Here is a 20088-nt window from a genome sequence, read left to right on the forward strand (position 1 = left end):
TGATGACTCTGAAATCAAGTACGCTAGCTACGCATTTCTGTAATTTCTCCATCAGAAATTTAGTCAACTGAAAACAAGCAAAACAGAATCTGGATGGAAATACTGTTGGAGACTGCTCTAAGTGACTACAGAAAGCTACAAGGACAAGACAGTTGCTTTGAATTAATCATATAATTAATTTCAATCCACTGCTTTTCCATCAAAGTCTTCACAGCAAACAATACATAAAAATGCAGTTTTCTTTTTTTTTTTTGAGCTAACACACTTTAGGAGAAATCACTTGCAACTCTCCTTTCCTCCCTGGAGATCATTACGCTACTATGTTGTGACACTGTGTTCGGGCAGGAATCTTATTATGAAGCTGCAGCTTACAGTGACAGGTGCATAAAATGATCAGGTGATGAAAGTGTATATGTGAAGGTAGGTTAATAAAGGATGCTGCATGGCTTTGACACTGGTGTGTACCAAACCACAGATGAAATAGCTGTCTTCATTTGAAGCATATATAATTGATTCAAGTACAAAAATCTACAAAATAAAACCACCATAAACTCTGTTATTTATTTTGGGGATGACAGAATGAGAGATGAAAAGGAACAGGTGTTTGCAACTGTGACCCAAATATGATAGTGTCCCTCCACAAATTCTTGGGTGTGGTGAGATTGATGTGTAGAGTAGCCCAAGGTGTAAATTATGCACGGAAGGTGACAATTTGAAGTGGTAACATACTAGGCTGTATCACTGTCAAAGGTTACCGACACTCCACATATAAAACATTTTTTGTTAAACAACTAAAACTGCAAAATAAATTTGGAAAAGCCGTCTTATGTAACAGGCAATCTCCTATGAGTATTGTTTCACTTATTATATAAAACATATTATACACCAACTATAAAAAAAAAGTGCAAGAAGCTGGCTTGCCCAGCTGAGAATGATAGAACTCTTAGAAATAAATAACTTTCATCATAGGTGTACAGAGAGCTGTGTAACAAGTAGACTTCTTAGTTTCCACATCCATTTCACAGGCTTCTCTCTTAATGCATGGGTGTTAGTCACTTATACGTTATCACCCAAAACTTTTACAGCTTTCAATGCCTTTTCCAACAATCTCTCACTTTATTCTGAAGAATCAAACAATGGAAAATCCAGGATGGAATGCAACAATATTATGAAAAGGAAGTTACTACTCGTCATATAGCGGAGATGCTGAGTCACAGATAGGCACAACAAAAGGGCAGTCACAATGTAAGCTTTCGGCCATCAAGGCCTTAGTCGAAAATAGATGACAGACATACAAAACACACATAGAAGCAAACACAACTCACACAGAAGAGTGCAGCCTCTGGCAGCTGAAAGCTGTGGCTTCAACTTATATTGACAGTCTTTGTTTCTGCGACTTCCAGCAGCACCTCATCACCTACCTTCCAAACTTCACAGAAGCTCTCCTGCTAAACTTGCAGAACTAGCAATCTTGGAAGGAAGGATATGCGGAGACATGGCTTTGCCGCAGCCTGGAGGATATTTCCAGAATGAAATTTTCAGTCTGCAGAGGAGTGTGTGCTGATATGAAACTTCCAGGCAGATAAAACTCTATGCCGGATCAAAACTCGAACTTGCCTTTCATGGGCAAGTGCTCTACAATTTGAGCTACCTAAGCACGACTCATGATCCATCCTCACAGTTTTACCTCTGCCAGACCTTGTGATGTTAGAGCATGGTAAAGGTCCCGAGTCGAGTTTTGGCTGTTGGCCAATTTCAAAATTCAGATAATGACTAAGAAAGCAAAACCGGTCAATAACAAACTAATATTAAAATTCCACAGCCTATAACAAACAACGTTTTCATTTGAGAAACATATTGGGAGTGTGAACCCTTGTAGAAACATATTTATCAGTAAATGTTCACAATGAGTGCACTCCAATTGACAGAGTGGCTCCTGTTTTTTAGTGGTATGTACTTAACTCAGCAAAACTCATCCCACATTTTTTATAATTGTTTTTTTTTTTTTTTGAGTTGCTGACTTTAACAGGGATGTTACTGAAAATGGAAACAATAGACTACGCCCCTACTTCAGGAGTAAAACTCTCAATAAAGATGCTACAAATGAACAGAAATAAACAGCATTCCTATCTTTCAGCACAGCTGTTTCCTTCAAGGGAAAATATGAAGAGTTTGAAAAGCATGAGTAGTCTAATGTTCACCCCATGTATTTCTTCAGTTACTACTCCTTCCCTTCCTAAAGAAGCAGCTTGAAACACTTAGTTCTAGGAGTGCTGTTACCTAATTGTGATTTATTTATTTATTGTCCTCTGAATCAATACTGTACATGACATGCACATGGTGATGCACAAACACACATTTGATGTTGGACATTGTGATAATTTGCTGGCATGAAGTAATATGCCAAAAGTTTACGCAAACATGAGCTAACATACTTATCTTCTGAGAAGTTATGGACACACAAATTCCATATTCAGTTACACATTTGTATTTTAGTACTATACTCCTCTAACACATACACACAACAGTACCTGGTTGGATATTTTTTCTGCACTTAATTTGCTTAGTAGAAGATGATACAGATTCCAGATTTTTTGCACATGCTTGCATTAATGTTTTACTCTTTACAAAATTCTTTTGCTGCAATTTGTTTCACGTTTATTTCCACCCATGTGGAGCAGAAATTCACTTGCACTGTAAAAACAATGATCAAGTAGGAATGATTTTAATTTTTTATTAAATACAGTCAGGGACTTATTGTTTTTTATTTCTGATAGCAGGCTATTGTAAAATTTATTGCCTTCATTGAAGGGAGAGTTTTTAAAGGCAAAGGTGCACTTATCTTTAACATGGAGTTTCCATTTTCTGTCTAGTACCATAGTCATGGACATTTATATTTTTATTCAATTTTCTAATAGGCCTATTACTTTTTACAAATTTTAATAGTTCCAGTATATACAGGCTGCCAAGGGGGTAGGATGAGAAACTTTTGGAAGAGAGGTCTGCAGCAATCAGTCAGTTTTGCCTTGTTCATTATTCTTATAGCTCTCTTTTGGGTGAGGAGAATGTTTGGGCTATGTGTAGAGTCTCCCCAGAATAAAATATGATACTGCATTACACTGTGGAATTGTGCATAGTAGGCTGTATGAACAGTTTCTGGGCTTGTGCAGTATGCAAGGATTCGTAGGGCATAGCACACTTGGTTTAGCTTACTATTAGTTTTATTAATGTGTGTTTACCATTTTAGATTGTCCTGAATCTGTAGGCCTAGAAATCTTCTTTCCGTATTTGGGGATATTTGTGAACCGTGTAATTTTATATCAGGCATAATTTTATTTGATCTTAGGTGTAAGATTAGGTAAGTGGTTTTCTTTGTGTTAACTATGAGCTTGTTTTTCTCAAAACAATCACCAAGTTTGTCTGTATTTCCATTTACGGCCTCTTGGAGTTCATGTTCATTTTTGCTTGTTATGAGGATACTGGTATTATCTGCGAAGATCTATGAAGGCAAGTACTGGCCACACCACCTGCAGGGCCACTTTTGTGAATTTAACACCTTTCTGGACAGAATTTTATATTTCACAAAAGTAACATCAATTACAGTACATTTCATTTCTTCACATAAAAAATGTGTGGTTTTGTGTGTGTGTGTGTATGTCTGTGTAATAGATAGCCTAAGGGTAGTCACAAGATCAGTCAATGTAAATATTCACACATCCTTCCAGCTTCATCTTTTCCATATAGCTATGTGATAATTTTTTTATTTTAAAAGAAAGCTGAAAACACACACACACACACACACACACACACACACACACACACACACACACAAACACACACAAACACACACAAACACACACACACACATTTAATTTTACTGTGCTACAGAATTAAATTTCAAATCTTTAAATCCCTGCCCTGCCCTCCCTCCCAACTTATCAAGGAAAGTGTACAATAGAACCATGCATGGTTTGTGACACAAAAATCATTACACATACATTTTTGTGTTACTGTTTGCCGAACTACTATAAATTCTGAGTAATTTAAAACCAAAAACATTGAGATGATGATTTTTCAAAAAACGAGGATTGCAATAATCATCTAGTCACTGTACTTCTGTACAAGTTACCTGGAGTAAAGACTAGTTACAAAAAAATTATTTTAACCCACTTTAACACAGCTCTGCTGTGTGATGAACATCTGATGATAGTCGTGAATGCCAGATTACATTCACAAATAAGCTGACATGCGAATCTACTGACAACTGAAAAAGAAATGAAAGTTAGCTAGCTATTATACCTACATTTCTGAATACTGCTTCAACATTTACATCGCAATATTTCACACTGGAAATACCTTATGATGGAGTCAAAAGCAGACAATGCATGACCGAGTAATATTACATGTGTTTGTTACATTGCGCTATAAGCATTTAAAATTTTGTTAATTTTCGTTTACCTCCGGGTGATTTCTTTGACAAGTTCACGGCAGCTCGATAATAATGTTTTTTCTTCCTCACTTCGCGCTTCTTCCGGTTTTTTAAGAATTATACCAATCTGAAAAAACGAGAAAATAAGCAAATTTTTATCGGCAGAGAATGTAATTCTGCAGAAGAAAACCGCAAACGAAATGTAAATCGTAACAGAGTTGTTTTTAAATTGGCGCTGTCTCTGGATCTTCATTTACCGTATAAAATTACTTTTACATGACAAAAAACAATGATAATTTTTACTTTTTTGTAGTATGCCTTCCTTTCTTCCTTTACTGACACAGTCACCGGTCTTGTAACTTTTCTGCGCGACACGGTAGTCTGAAACTCGCTCTTCACAGCCATATTCACCAGACTTAAACCAAATGTCAAAACTGTAACATGGGAAGATGTTATACTTACACAAAGTCCAGTTCGACAATTTAACTAACACTGGGTTCTCTAACAAATATATTAATGGGAAAAACGATTTAATTTAACTTTATTTGGCTCTCAGTGACACCTATACATTTTGCGTATGACTAATCGAAGTACCGTGTTTATCTTAGTTCATTTCCGGTATAACAGTCCAATGTCTGATGGGGTTTCAGAGCAAGTGAAAAAGTTTGTTTTCAAATCAGTTAACAATAGAGCGAGTGAAAACGAGATAGAGACGCTAGAAATACTGATACCAGAGGTAAAAACATGAGGAATATTAAAACAAGCGCTATGAATCCGCTAAAATTATTTACCGTTTGTAATGGCTAGTGTTTTATGCAAAGTAGTATGATTGCGTTTCTATTTTCAGCAACTTCAAGCAGGTTACAGTTTCTATAGTATGATCGCGTTTCTATTTTCAGCAACTTCAAGCAGGTTACAGTTTCTACACGTGGCCATCAGCACCGGTACTTGCGTGGTTCTTGTGGGAACATCGACGTGAACTGCCAGGAAAACATATACTGGAACTTGGTTCGGGCACCGCGCTTCCAGGGATTGTCGCTGCAAAGTGTGGTGCTGCTGTAACATTAACGGATAATGCTTGTCTACCGAAGAGCTTGCAACACGTGAAACGGTGTTGTGAAATAAATGGACTCCAACCAAACCAGGCAAGAGTCATTGGTCTGACTTGGGGACTTTTCCTATCAAGTATATTTAGCCTTGGTCAGGTAGATCTCATTTTGGGATCAGATTGTTTCTATGAACCAGGTGTTTTTGAAGACATTATCGTAAGCGTTGCGTTCTTATTGGAAAAGAATCCACACGCAAAATTTTTATGCACTTATCAGGAACGCAGTGCTGACTGGTGCATAGAACATTTGTTGCACAAGTGGAGACTGCAGTGCGAACATATCCCCTTAAACAACTTGGGCACAGAATCAGGAATAGACACTAGTGAATTAATGCAAGATCACACTATCCATCTCTTAGAAATAACAAGAGCTTGATTTGTATAATAGGCAGTTAATAATGGCAGCACGAGCTGCATATAAAATATTTGTTGGAAACCTACCTTGGACTATTGGACATCGTGAACTGAGGATGTATTTTTCTGAGTTTGGTCCTGTTGCCTCAGCAGTCGTTGTTTTTGACAAAAACACTGGCTTATCAAGAGGCTATGGTTTTGTTGTGCTTGGTAATAAATCAGGTTTTAACAAGGTCACCAATAAACAGACTCATGTTTTAGAAGGAAATCAAATAACAGTTCAAGTTGCATCACACTGACAACAATAATATTTGGTGATTATAGTCATTTGTAGTCAGTTACCAGTTTTTGTAGTATTTGTAACAGTATGGATGATACTGATGAGCTTGTAGAAAAATTTACAAAAGCAGCAAAGTATGCTAAAGAGATTTGTGCGGAATTTGACAGTAATGAACTTCTGGAACTGTATGGTTACTATAAACAAGCTACAGAAGGACCTTGCCAAACATCGAAGCCCAGTTGGTTTGACTTAACAGCTAAACAGAAATGGGAATCATGGAGACGCCTAAAGGATATGGACCGTGAGACTGCTATGATAAAATATGTTAAAATAATATCTGAAGTGGATCCTGTTTGGGAGGAACGATTTACAGAAAGACCTGCTGGCAGTGGTGCAGGATGGGTGGCAGTAAGCTGCATGACAAATACTGATGAGTACTTACCAGACACAGAGAAAACAGTATTTGACTGGGTGAAAGAAGGTAATGTTCAGAAGGTCATTGATGCCTCTAGGAGCTTCAGTTCACTTGAAATGATTAATAAGCAAGATGAAGGTGGGATGGCATTACTTCATTGGGCTGCTGACAGAGGAAATATGGAAATGGTAGACTGTCTAGTTGAGAAACTGAAAGCTGATGTGAATTTAAAAGATGCTGATGGCCAAACTGCTTTGCACTATGCTGCAGCCTGTGGACATGTTAACGTTACTAAATTTTTAGTTCAACATGGTGGAGACCCCAATATTGCTGATCTTGATGGGACACTCCCAAAAGATATCGCTGCTGACAATGAAATATTGAAGGCTCTGACAATAGCAAACTGATATTGTTTCATGTAGGCCTATGAGTATTTGACATCATGATTATTCTTGCATTGATAATGAAGTTAATTGATCTTTTCCCTTCATTTGCTTAGCTGATAAATCCTTGAAGTATAATATGTTGTAAATAAGTGCTCCATCATTTAAAACAAGACAGTAAATTTGAAATAAGTCATTAAATTCTATTTGAGTTTCTATTATATTGTGTTTGGCCTAATTTACCCCTACATTTGTATGATAAAGTGTTGCCACAGTTTACTTGATGGTATGCATTTTCAATTTTTACATGAATCAGTGGGGAAAAGTGCATGTAAATGTTTCCATTTATGAAGTAATGGCTGTAATTTAGCGTAGTTTTCATAATTGCTGTAACACCGGTGCAAAAACCACATGAAAGTTATCTTTGTAGAGAAACAATTTTAAATGTTGAAATAGGATGGTCTGTAAACCATTACAGTGATAATAGATTTGATTTTTCACTGGCTATTACAAATGTTTTAAAAGTAAATCTGGTACATGCATTCACACCCTAGGAATTAAATTTTATAAAATTGTTATCAAAAGAAGGGTATTTATTTTTGTGTATATTGTTTTGCAATTTCTAGTTAAGTGAATTGGCTGCCACATGTTCTTTACCTACTATTTTTTATGTAGTGTGTTGGCGGGAGGGAGTTATAATCACTTCCAGTGGTATGTCATTATATTCAGTATCGGTTCAGCTTAGGCTTGAACCTGTTTACCAACAAGTCTTTCTTCTAATGTAAATTATAAACAGAGGTTTGCTCATATTAGTTTGTTTCATGTATGTGGCTTATGCCTGGAGTGTTGCATATGTAAACTGCTGTCATATTTTCTCAACATTAGATCTGTGTACATTTGGAATTGTTGACAGTTTGTTGGTGTGTATGAGGCTGGAACAAATATTTGTCACATCAGCATCATTATTTCAATGGTTGCTTGAAAGCTGTTTGGTCAGAACCAATCTTATTTAATGGCCAATCGAAATAACTGAATAACCCACTCTGACAAGTCTAAATTGTTATATTTTCACTCTATTCATTTTTTAAACTTTTTTTTTCTCTACATACAAGAAATTAATTTTAGCCATATTTCCACACAGCAAATTTTTGCTCTCACTCTTTGATATGTAATGCATGTTCTACTGTTGTTACAAAACAATCAAGGTAAGTCATTTCAAGTATTCTGTTTTGAAGAGGCTGGAGATAAATCAGTATAAAATATAGTAACAATAAAGATAATCTCTCTCTTTATAAAAAAAAAAAAAATACAGTACAGCGATTATCAACCTGTGCTCTCCGCCTCCCCCTCCCCCCAATTCCGTGGGCCATGACCACACGAAATGGGGGGGCATGAGCTTATTGAAAAGAAAAATGTATGAATTCAGAAACTGATTAATTTACTGAAAGAAAATGAAAGAGTTAAACACATTCTGAGATAATAGAAAAATTAAATTCACATTTACAGAGATATAATACACTTACAAACAGGATTGGATTGGCACTGCAGAATGTATTTAATAATTAATTTTTCAATGCTAATTATTAGTGACTCCTTTGGGTCTAATTTGCAGAGTAAAGTTTTTCAAAGGAGTGTTTAACATTAGAAACACACTCAAAATCAAATACTGGAAACTCCAGATGGGAATATCAACAATGTAGGAAAGAGCTAGGTTGCTAATTACTGTAAAGATGACAAATTAAGTTGCTAATAGTCACACACAAGCTTTCAGTCACAAACTTCATCCAAAAAAGAGGAACATACGCCATTTTCTTTCTGGTGAAGGCTGTGGCCAAAAGCTTATGTGTAAGTATATTCTCAATTCTTTTTAAATGTTTAGCTGAGATCTGTATTTTTTCTTTAAAGCACTCATTTTCATTGCAGAAAAAAAAAAATCATGCCCCACTGATGAAAATTCAAAGAGCATTGTATTACTAACTTGTCTTTTGATTCCATCACTAGTCATGAAATCTTTGCAGATATCTTGTTTGGAAGTTGTGAGGCCTTCGGGAGTGTTTTGAAATGGATCCATAACCCCTCATAATGTGCTATCAGGGTTTGGTGAACACTAAATTTACATACTCTTGGCAGTTTGTAAGGTTTGTAGCTTTAGTGTCAGAACACATTATATATTGTCATGTGGTGGGGGGAGTGGGAGTTTGTGGCGAAAGACTGAAAATTCAGTCAGTATACTGAAAGGTTGAAACGTGCTGGCCAAATAGATAGGTATAAAAGATTAGTTCTGACAATAACGCAGGTGTCAAACTCTGAGATAAAAAGGTGCCCATAGCACCTGTTTTGAGAGGAACATTCATGTATTTGCTTCATTAGATGTTCTTTCAGCTTTGATGTGTTATCCGTGGATATATGAGAGGTGGCAATGGCCAGACTAATACTAGATAGACTGGAAGTGACGCTCAATGACATGGTTAGAATTTACTCCAGTAGAAATAGCAAAGGTGTCTTTTGAAATATATCAGACAGTCTCCTCTATATAGGTTTGTAAAATAGTTAATGTGTATCATTAAATATTGTATGTTTTAGTAAGGTAACAGAGAAATCAAAAAACGGTTAAACCCAGTATACATAGAATTGGTTTTCAAAGTGGAAAGGCTACTGTGTTCCAACAAAGCGAAGTGTACTTTCAATTAAAATCATTGTATGTAAAAAATACAAAGTGCCTGTGGTTGAAACTATTGTTAGGTCACTATAGTCGGCTTTAGAACAATACAGATTCTGAGAAAAGTTTGTACTCTATGCCACTTTCACTTAATGCAAGGTGCATCATGAGAGATGATGTGTAGTCACTTTGCTTCTATAAAAACCTGAGGCCTGATGAATGACTAGTTTTCGAGTTTACTGTCATTGAAATATAAATTGATACTTTCCTTATTTTCAGAGATGACGGCTGGGGCAGACAAAGATGAGCACATTGAAGGAAGAATCATTTCAATTCATTGCACTAAGAATGCATTGTAACTATACCCACTCCCTCCTTTTACCATGTCTATTCATCAGCAGTGATAATTCTTCACCTCATAAACATAATTACTGGCAAAAAAACTTAGAAATGTTCAGAATGTAACCGTGTGTACAAATTAATTTGGGATGAGAATGTAAAATGACTCATTCCACATCATTACAGACTGTCGCGCAAAATGATCCAAGGGACATGTAATTAACTGATTCTGTCTTAAAATTCAGTAATCATTTCTAAACTACTACTGTTGTTGTTGTTGTTGTTGTTGTCTTCAGTCCTGAGATTGGTTTGATGGAGCTCTCCATGCTAATCTATCCTATGCAAGCTCCTTCATCTCCCAGTACCTACTGCAACCTACATCCTTCTGAATTTGCTTAGTGTATTCATCTCTTGGTCTCCCTCTACGATTTTTACCGTCCACACTGCCCTCCAATGCTAAATTGGTGATCCCTTGATGCCTCAGGACATGTCTTACCAACAGATCACTTCTTCTAGTCAAGTTGTGCCACAAACTTCTCTTCTCCCCAATCCTATTCAATACCTCCTCATTAGTTACGTGGTCTACCCACCTAATCTTCAACATTTTTCTGCAGCACCACATTTCGAAAGCTTTTATTCTCTTCGTGTCCAAACTATTTATTGTCCATGTTTCACTTCCATACATGGCTACTCTCCATACAAATACTTTCAGAAACGACTTCCTGACACTTACATCTATACTCGATGATAGCAAATTTCTCTTCTTCAGAAACGCTTTCCTTGCCATTGCCAGTCTACATTTTATATCCTCCCTACTTCGACCATCATCAGTTATTTTGCTCCCCAAATAGCAAAACTCGTTTACTACTTTAATTGTCTCATTTCCTAATCTAATTCCCTCAGCATCACCTGACTTAATTCGACTACATTCCATTATCCTCGTTTTGCTTTTGTTGATGTTCATCTTATATCCTCCTTTCAAGACACTGTCCATTCCATTCAACTGCTCTTCCAAGTCCTTTGCTGTCTCTGACAGAATTACAATGTCATCGGAGAACCTCAAAGTTTTTATTTCTTCTCCATGGATTTTAATACCTACTCCGAATTTTTCTTTTGTTTCCTTTACTGCTTGCTCAATATACAGATTGAATAACATCGGGGAGAGGCTACAACCCTGTCTCACTCCCTTCCCAACTGCTGCTTCCCTTTCGTGCACCTCGACTCTTATAACTGCCATCTGGTTTCAGTACAAATTGTAAATAGCGTTTTGCTCCCTGTGTTTTACCTATGCCGCCTTCAGAATTTGAAAGAGAGTATTCCAGTGAGTATTCCAGTCAACATTGTCAAAAGCTTTCTCTAAGTCTGCAAATGCTAGAAACATAGGTTTGCCTTTTCTTAATCTTTCTTCTAAGATAAGTCGTAAGGTCAGTATTGCCTCAGGTGTTCCAACATTTCTACGGAATCCAAACTGATCTTCCCCGAGGTCGGCTTCTACCAGTTTTTCCATTCGTCTGTAAATAATTAGCGTTAGTATTTTGCAGCTGTGGCTTACTAAACTGATAGTTTGGTAATTTTCACATCTGTCAACACCGTCTTTGTTTGGGATTTGAATTATTATATTCTTCTTGAAGTCTGAGGGTATTTCGCCTGTCTCGTACATCATGCTCACCTGATTTTAGAGTTTTGTCAGGACTGGCTCTCCCAAGGCCGTCAGTAGTTCTAATGGAATGTTGTCTACTCCCGGGGTCTTGTTTCGATTCAGGTCTTTCAGTGCTCTGTCAAACTCTTCACGCAGTATCGTATCTCCCATTGCATCTTCATCTACATCCTCTTGCATTTCCATAATATTGTCCTCAAGTACATCGCCCTTGTATAGACCCTCTACATACTCCTTCCACCTTTCTGCTTTCCCCTCTTTGCTTAGAACTGGGTTTCCATCTGAGCTCTTGATATTCATCCAAGTGGCTCTGTTTTCTCCAAAGGTCTCTTTAATTTTCCTGTAGGCTGTATCTATCTTACCCCTAGTGAGATAAGCCTCTACATCCTTACATTTGGCCTCTAGCCATCACTGCTTAGCCATTTTGCACTTCCTGTCGATCTCATTTTTGAGACGTATGTATTCCTTTTTGCCTGCTTCATTTACTGCATTTTTATATTTTCTCCTTTCATCAATTAAATTCAATACTTCTTTTGTTACCCAAGGATTTCTACTAGCCCTCGTCTTTTTACCTACTTGATCGTCTGCTGCCTTCACTACTTCATCCCTCAGAGCTGCCCACTCGTCTTCTACTATATTTCTTTCCCCCATTCCTGTCAATTGTTCCCTTATGCTGTCCCTGAAACTCTGTACAACCTCTGGTTCTTTCAGTTTATCCAGGTCCCACCTCCTTAAATTCCCACCTTTTTGCAATTTCTTCAATTTTAATCTACAGTTCATAACCAATAGATAGTGGTCAGAGTCCACATCTGCCCCTGGAAACGTCCTACAATTTAAAACCTGATTCCTAAATCTCTGTCTTACCATTATATAATCTGTCTGATACCTTTTAGTGTCTCCAGGATTCTTCCATGTATACAACCTTCTTTTATGATTCTTGAACCAAGTGTTAGCTATGATTAAGTTATGCTCTGTGCAAAATTCTACCAGACGGCTTCCTCTTTCATCTCTTAGCCCCAATTCATATTCACCTACTATGTTTTCTTCTCTCCCTTTCCCTACTGTCGAATTCCAGTCACCCATGACTATTAAATTTTCGTCTCCCTTCACTACCTGTATAATTTCTTTTATCTCATCATACATTTCTTCAATTTCATCGTCATCTGCAGAGCTAGTTGGCATATAAACTTGTACTACTGTAGTAGGCATGGGCTTCGTGTCTATTTCGGCCACTATAATATGTTCACTATGCTGTTTGTAGTAGCTTACCCGCACTCCTATGTTTTTTATTCATTATTAAACCTACTCCTGCATTACCCCTATTTGATTTTGTATTTATAACCCTGTATTCACCTGACCAGAAATCTTGTTCCTCCTGCTACAGAACTTAAATAATTCCCACTATATCTAACTTCAACCTATCTATTTCCCTTTTTAAATTTTCTAACTTACCTGCTCGATTAAAGGATCTGACATTCCACGCTGTGCTCCATAGAATGCCGGTTTTCTTTCTCCTTATAATGACGTCCTCTTGAGTAGTCCCCACCCGGAGATCTGAAACTATGTAGCATAAAATTAAATACTTACTTATATATTACTCTTCTTTTTATTATGGTGATGCATAGGGATTGTTAGATATAGGAATGAAATCTTAAAGAATAGAAATGTGACACAAAGGAATTTTAATTGGAAATAAGGAACAATCTTTGTTATGCACTTTTTCAGCAGTTCAGAGTCCGCCTCCATTAGCTGAGTGGTCAGTGCGGTGGAGTGCCACACGTAAGGGCTCGGATTCGATGCCCGGCTGGGGCAGAAAATTTTCTACACTCAGGGACTGGGTGGTGTGTTGTCCTCATCATCATTTCATCCCCATCTCCATCGTGCAAGTCACCCAATATGGCGTCGAATGCAGTAAGTACTTCCCCTTGGCGGCCAAACTTCCCCGAATGGGGGACAAACTTCCTCGAATGGGGGACTCCCAGCCCACAATTCCATATGCTCATTACAATTATTTCAGCAGTTCAGAGTAATGCTAATGCATTAAAGCCACATTTATAGAAGCTCTTTGTTCTTAGTTGCAGTATCTCAAAAAAATTTTCGCTGTTGTTTCGGGAGTGAATCTGCTCTGTGGAAATTGGACCAAATGGGAAAACAAGTGGTCTGATCCTTGGCAAATACTACCGTAGGATATGAGCTAATGCAGTTATCTAGGTAAATTACACTTCTGCAGAATACCGTTACTGAATTGCACTAAGGTTTTTTTCCCCAGTAGATTACTAATAGTGTTGTTCAGATTTATGTCACTCTCAGCAATCACGTCAACATTTATGAATAGTGTCTCAATATTATGATAAGGATAGTTGCTATCCACCATATAGTGGAGATGCTGAGAAAGTGTGTGTGTGTGTGTGTGTGTGTGTGTGTGTGTGTGTGTGTGTGTGTGTGTGTGTGTGTTTTGTCTTGTTGGCCGAAAGCTTTTATTGTGAGAGTCTTTCTGTTGTGCCCACCTGTGACTCAGTATCTCCGCTCTGTAGTGAGTAGCAACATTCTTTTCATAATATTGCTACATTCCGTCCTAGATTTTCTATTGTATGAACAATGTCTGATAATTTGCTTTTTAGCATTGATCATAACACAGCTGCTGGTGGCCACAACAGTCTCACGCCTGTTGCAGGTGGCTGCAAAAGTGTCTGGCACCGTGTGCCCTTCTGCCTAGCAGTGAAGCATTTGTCACTGCACATACTGCAGTCAACATGTTAAAGTATCTTGCCCGTCTTCACACTGAGTGCTCGTGCTACACAAAGAACAGTAATCTGTAATCAGTTTAACTGAATGCAGACACACTTACAGCACCAATTACATTTTCTGATAATACTCTTACGTACTTCATGAACAGTAGTAGTACTGTAATACTATTCTGGCACTTGTGGGTATTACTGGCGTAGTACCGTACTGACACACTTTTAGAGTCAGAATGAACATTTATTTCGGCAGTGAACAGAACAAATATAGAAAAGAGTGTTGAACATGGCGTGAGAGAACGACGACTCGAGACAAAACCAAAGAGCATAATTAAAGAAGTGTCGGAGATGCCACATTCTTTTAAGTTTGGAGACTGTTGACTGGAATACACCTTAAAATTCTAAAGGTAAAAGGAATGAAGTACTGGGAGCAGAAGATTATTCTCAACTCGTACGGAATGTGCAGTGCATTTATATGATGAGAACACGAAGGGAACGCAGTAGCTGAGAAGGAAGAGAGCCAGGATTGTAGTGTATCCTGATGTTGTTCAGTCTCTACATTTAGCAAGCAATGAAGGAAACCAAAAGAAAATTTTGAAAATGGTTGTAAAGTCCAGGGAGAAGAAATAAATCGTTATGTTATGATGTAATTCTGGCAGAGACGCTAAAGGACTTGGAAGAGCAGGTGGATAGTGTCTTGACATGAGGATGTAAGATGAACACCAATAAAGTTAAAACAAAGATAATGACATGTAATCTAATTAAATTGGGTGGTGCATTAAATTAGGAAATGACACTGAAATTTGTGTCTAATTTGGCCAGCAAAATAGGTGGTGATGGTTGAAGCAGAGAGGATATAAAATGCAAACTGGCGATAGGAAGGAAAACATTTCTGCAAAAGAGAAATTCATTAACTGCATTGATTGACTGTTCTGTTGGTTCTTGGTAGTATGTTTTACATATCCGAGGAGTGAAAAAACACACACAACACTTGTGTAATAGTCTACAATATTTATTACTTATTTCACAAACTGGTTGTAGGCTGTTACATCATCACCAGGTACAAAGATAAATACTACTACTACTAGGTCAAGAGCTGGATAAAGAAGAGAGTGCACCTATTGTTTCTGCTTTTTCTACATTGTGGAGTCCACCAAGGTAGGAGGGCAGTCATTGGTTGATGCTATTGTTTGATTGCATACAATTCCATTTGGGAGTTAGCTTCATTCATGATGATGGATATTAGGCAATGTATCATTGAATGGACTACCGGGCGCCGAGAATTGGCAGGTTTTATAGTATCTGTGGTGTTAGGTTTCCTATAAATCTTGAAAATATGAATATGATCACTGATGTCTATTGTTACATCTGAGTAATTGATGCAGTTAACCCCAAACTTCTTTATGAATTTTTTACTGTTGTGTTTAGAATTTACCTGCTTGAGGATTTTTTGAAGTTTCTGGTAGCACCTATGCCCAAAAGCACAACACATCACAACATACCTAAACCAGTATCCAACCATGAAAGGGAGTGGATTATTTTCCAAGAACTGTTTTTCAAAATTGTTCATGAAGATTTCAGCAAGCACTGGACTGATTCCATAGCTACACTACCAGTTTGCGTCACCTGCTATTGAAACAAAAAAATAGTGATGAGAAATCCAGGATGAAGTAATGACAGTATTATGAAAAAGGTAGATTACTATTCGCCTCAGAGCGGAGATGCTGAGTCACAGGCCAAAAAGTCCTTCATTGGAATCAGAAAACACTCTCTCTCTCTCTCTCTCTCTCTCTCTCTCTCTCTCTCTCTCTCTCTCTCTCTCTCTCTCTGTGTGTGTGTGTGTGTGTGTGTGTGTGTGTGTAGCTGCCGAGGTCAGACAGCAACCAGCAATGCGTGCAGTCTGGATGGTGGGGCAAAGAGGTTTTGAGCAAGAGTTTATGAAAATCTTGCGCATGATATTTGAAGGTGCTGGGGGTTGCATAAATCACGTTTCAGATCTTTGTTGATTTCCCTTATTTTATAGTGGTGATAAATACTACATGTAAGATTTTTGTATTCTCTCACTTGCAATTCTGTGAGTAAATGCAGAGTGTAATTGAGTTTTGGAAACGTAATTAGATTTTTGAAATTCTCATAACACTTGCTACTATATTTTGAGAGTGAAAGACTTATGTTTTTTGAATAATGAGTGGTTACTAATTTAACGTGCAATTATTTTAGGCATAGATATTACCATAACCTATTTCAGTGAACAGTTTTCTATTTTGCATAATGCAGTGTGCATAATAAAAAAAATATGTGGCTTCTCTATGAAATTCGGAACTTATTATTTCACTAAGAGAGAGTCTCAGCCTGTTTCTTAGCAATTCCATGGTAGTCTCACAGAGAACCAGTACGGAATTTAACTGCATTAAATTACCTACAAAAAGGACGTGATGATTTTTCATGTAGGACAGATAGTTTGCAGGTACTCGAATCATCTTACGTGTGCGGGTGTATGTGTGTCTCTATAAAATGCAACATTTACATTGGCTCTTGGCAAATATATATATTATGTCTTTACGAGTATTATCAACTTTATAGAATTCTTCCTCTTATCAGGTCATAAGACGGTTCAATTGATGGTAGGTTTAACTGTAGTCTGTTGTTTGCATCTCACTCCATTTCCTGACATGATGCGTCCACAACTGTATCATTATTTTAAGCTTTATTCCATCGCGTGAAACTGTACAGTGGCTGATTTGGGAAGGGGAAGGGATACGGAGGGGGAAAGTTCTACTTGTGGGTACGGCAATGGGCACCGGCATGGCACCATCCTATGCCAACCTATGCATGAGCCATCTAGAGGAATCATTTATCACCACCCAGAACCCCAAACACCTCACGTGGTTCAGATTCATTGATGACATCTCTGTGATCTGGATCGAGGGTGAGGACAGCCTATCCACATTCCTCCAGAACCTCAACAAGCCAGAGGAGCATCCCCTTGTGACTCAGTACCACCCAGGGTGGCTCATATCCCTGTAATAGACATAGACACAAGACCTGTCCCATACATTATTCCACCACCACCCACTCCAGTCTGGTCACAAGCACCGCCTACCCGAACAACGCAGGGCTACCTTTGAAACCAGTCACAATCTGCAAACGAAGCTGCAACCACGGTGCTGTGAACTACACAGGTATGACAACCAACAAGCAGTCTGTGGCATGAGTGGCCACCAACAAACTGTGCCCAAGAAACAGCTGGACCACAGAGATGCTGAGCATGTTGCTTATACGATCTTCTTCATTTCAATGACTGCTTCACTGCCTTTGTCATCTGCATCCTTCCTACCGACACCAACTTTTTGGCATTGCGCAGGTAGGAACTCTCACTGCAATACGTGGGTAAGCCGAAACATTATGACCATTGCCCACTGCAATGTTGGAAAATAACTGGTGCCATTGTGGGCATGTAACATGGTGACAAAAGTATGTAGGCAGAGCAAACACAGATGGGAGATCATCCTAGTGAAGATATGAGCTGCAAATGGGGAAATCTATTGAGATAAGTGACTCTGACAAGGGGCGGGTTATTATTACACGGAGCCCGTGAATGAGTATCTCGAAAATGGCGAAGCTGGTCAAATGTTCACGAGCTAATGTTGCAAGCATCTACCGTCTGTTAACTTTCCAGACTTTCTTAACCTTGAACCTTGCCTCACCATCATTTCCCAAGTCCCTCAACATGCAAGATAACCTTACAGCCACAGAAAGAATCGCAGTCCACCATCTCAAAACTGATCCCGACCTTATAGTCCTTCCCACATACAAAGGCTCCACCACTGTCGTCTTGAACTGCAAGGGTTACCTGGCAGGACGACTCCGCGAGATGTCAGATATGCCACCTACAAACCTTGCCACAGTGACCCATTTCAGAAATCCAGCAGGATCTCCAGTCACTCCTCAAATCCTTAGGCCCATCCCAGAATCTCTCCCCGGAGTGCATTTCTCTGCTCACCCCTACCACTGCATGCTGTCCTCTGATGCCCCCCCCCCCCCCCCCAATCATATGCCGTGGCCCTCCTGCCTCTAACGATGATGTTGTGCTCAAATTAATGAATGATTATTCTCACACGCAGTCTAATTGTGCCGATGTGCTACTTCTGTCCGTGCACAGTATAAAAAAAATCTGTGGCCTGGTTGTGTGGCACCAGCTTCCGTCACACTGAGAGGGTTTTACTGCCACGGTTGCAATATTTCGGTGCCCGTCCTAATCTGACTTGTGCCACCCGAACAGCCCTCGATGCTGCAATCGATGTACCGGCACATAAGTGTCCTCGGACTGCCTTCCACTGCTGTGGCTGAACTACCTAGTTCTGTGGTAACATCCAAATAGTTGTATCCAAATAGTGGTGATGTTACAGTTGGCTGCAGGAACTATATTCTATCAGACTAGGCACATTGTTTTACTGTTTTAGAGTCCATAAAATCACAGAGAAATGGTCTTTGGGCCTTAGTCCATTGTGGACCAGAGTAGGTTACCCATTCTGCCACACACCAAAGAAGGTATAACTTTATTACAATTATTAGTGAGGAAACAAACGTGACTGTTTCTGCGACAGTGACAGAAGATTAACTTTTCCCTCTGTCCCAAGACTCAGTAAGAAGGTGGCGGCTGTATCCCAGTTGTTTCTGCCTGCCCGGCCCTGAGAGAGAGAGAGAGAGAGAGAGAGAGAGAGAGAGAGAGAGAGAGAGAGAACTCGAACTCCAACACCAACACCGGTGCTACTAGTACCATGGTAATACGGCATGGTGGCATCAGGGGATTTAACGCCCTGCCCTTGACACATCTGCAGCAGATACTGGTCAACAAAAGGTGAGTATAACTTGCAACCAGATGTTGTCACTGACAATATGCAGTCTTTGTTGGTTCAGTTTATGGTACTGACTGAAATGCAACTTATTACTTCAATCACAGCACCAGTGGAGTAAGAGGCTAAATTAGATTCTCTACAGACTAGGTTAGAAACACAAAAGGCTAAATTACCCTTCGATTTTGTGGGGACTTTAGAAGCAGAAAGTGAAAAATTAGGTTCAAAGTTAACTTCAAAATTTAATTGGAAACAGTTAGATATTTTTCACCAAAGTCCTTCAGGCTCATAACTGTGAGTTTCTATACTGTGTAGACACCCAGGCTCTTGGTTTGAAAACACACCAAAAGATGCTAGATAGGGGCTTCTAGAAAACTAATATGGTTCTGAGTTGTGTGCTGACAATCAAAAATTTACAAGAGTAATTTCAACTGCTCAGCAAATAGATAGTCAAACGGCTGTGTTAGCTCACTAAGTGAACAATCTGGAGAGGCAGGCTTGTGTCAGTGCTCATAGAATTGCTACCACCACTGAGCCCAGGGTAAATCAAACTGAAGGGCAGTTGGGGAAATTAAAAATAGGGTTTACTGAGAAAATTGTAATGTATTACATTATACATGAAAATAAATATATCTTATAAACTGAGTGAAGGAATATCAAGTGTTATAGCAGATCAGTAAGTTTTGGAACTCGGCACAATTTTGTTGATGTTGGTAATGTCTATAAGGGGCATTCAAAACTAAACAAACCAGAGGTATAATTACAGAAACCAGTACCTACTATGTTAGAGGTATTGCCCTGGCTGTTGAGACACTTGTCACACTGTGACACAAGGCACTGAATGGCTGTCTCATAAAATTTCCAGGG

The 20088-nt window shown here is 38.6% G+C and overlaps 3 protein-coding genes across 5 annotated transcripts in view; 2 read left to right on the top strand and 1 right to left on the bottom strand.

Moving 5' to 3' along the window:
• Nucleotides 1-5513, bottom strand: part of LOC126336279 (uncharacterized) — a 183931-nt gene extending 178418 nt beyond the window's left edge. Inside the window, exons 1-3 of one of the 3 annotated variants that reach the window (XM_049999795.1) lie at nt 5221-5513; nt 4733-4863; nt 4459-4556 (exon numbers count right to left, since the gene is read on the bottom strand). In XM_049999795.1, the coding sequence (XP_049855752.1) occupies nt 4459-4556; nt 4733-4834 (200 nt within the window). In that variant the 5' untranslated portion in view covers nt 4835-4863; nt 5221-5513. Of the gene's footprint in view, nt 68-4458; nt 4557-4732; nt 4864-4891; nt 4980-5220 lie in introns of those variants that run through there. The other 2 variants (XM_049999797.1, XM_049999796.1) reach the window with 2 other exon arrangements.
• On the top strand, nt 5007-7190 carry LOC126336282 (histone-arginine methyltransferase METTL23). The gene is made up of 2 exons (XM_049999804.1): nt 5007-5165; nt 5329-7190. The coding sequence occupies exons 1-2, from the start codon at nt 5007-5009 to the stop codon at nt 5911-5913; spliced, it is 744 nt and encodes a 247-aa protein (XP_049855761.1). The 3' UTR covers nt 5914-7190.
• LOC126335629 (acyl-CoA-binding domain-containing protein 6-like) lies at nt 6259-6993 on the top strand. Its single transcript, XM_049999084.1, has one exon. The coding sequence runs from the start codon at nt 6259-6261 to the stop codon at nt 6991-6993; it is 735 nt and encodes a 244-aa protein (XP_049855041.1).
• Nucleotides 7191-20088: the final 12898 nt, after the last annotated feature.

The sequence above is a fragment of the Schistocerca gregaria genome, chromosome 2 (assembly GCF_023897955.1).
Source record: "Schistocerca gregaria isolate iqSchGreg1 chromosome 2, iqSchGreg1.2, whole genome shotgun sequence".
In the NCBI taxonomy this organism is placed as follows: Eukaryota; Metazoa; Arthropoda; class Insecta; order Orthoptera; family Acrididae; genus Schistocerca; species Schistocerca gregaria.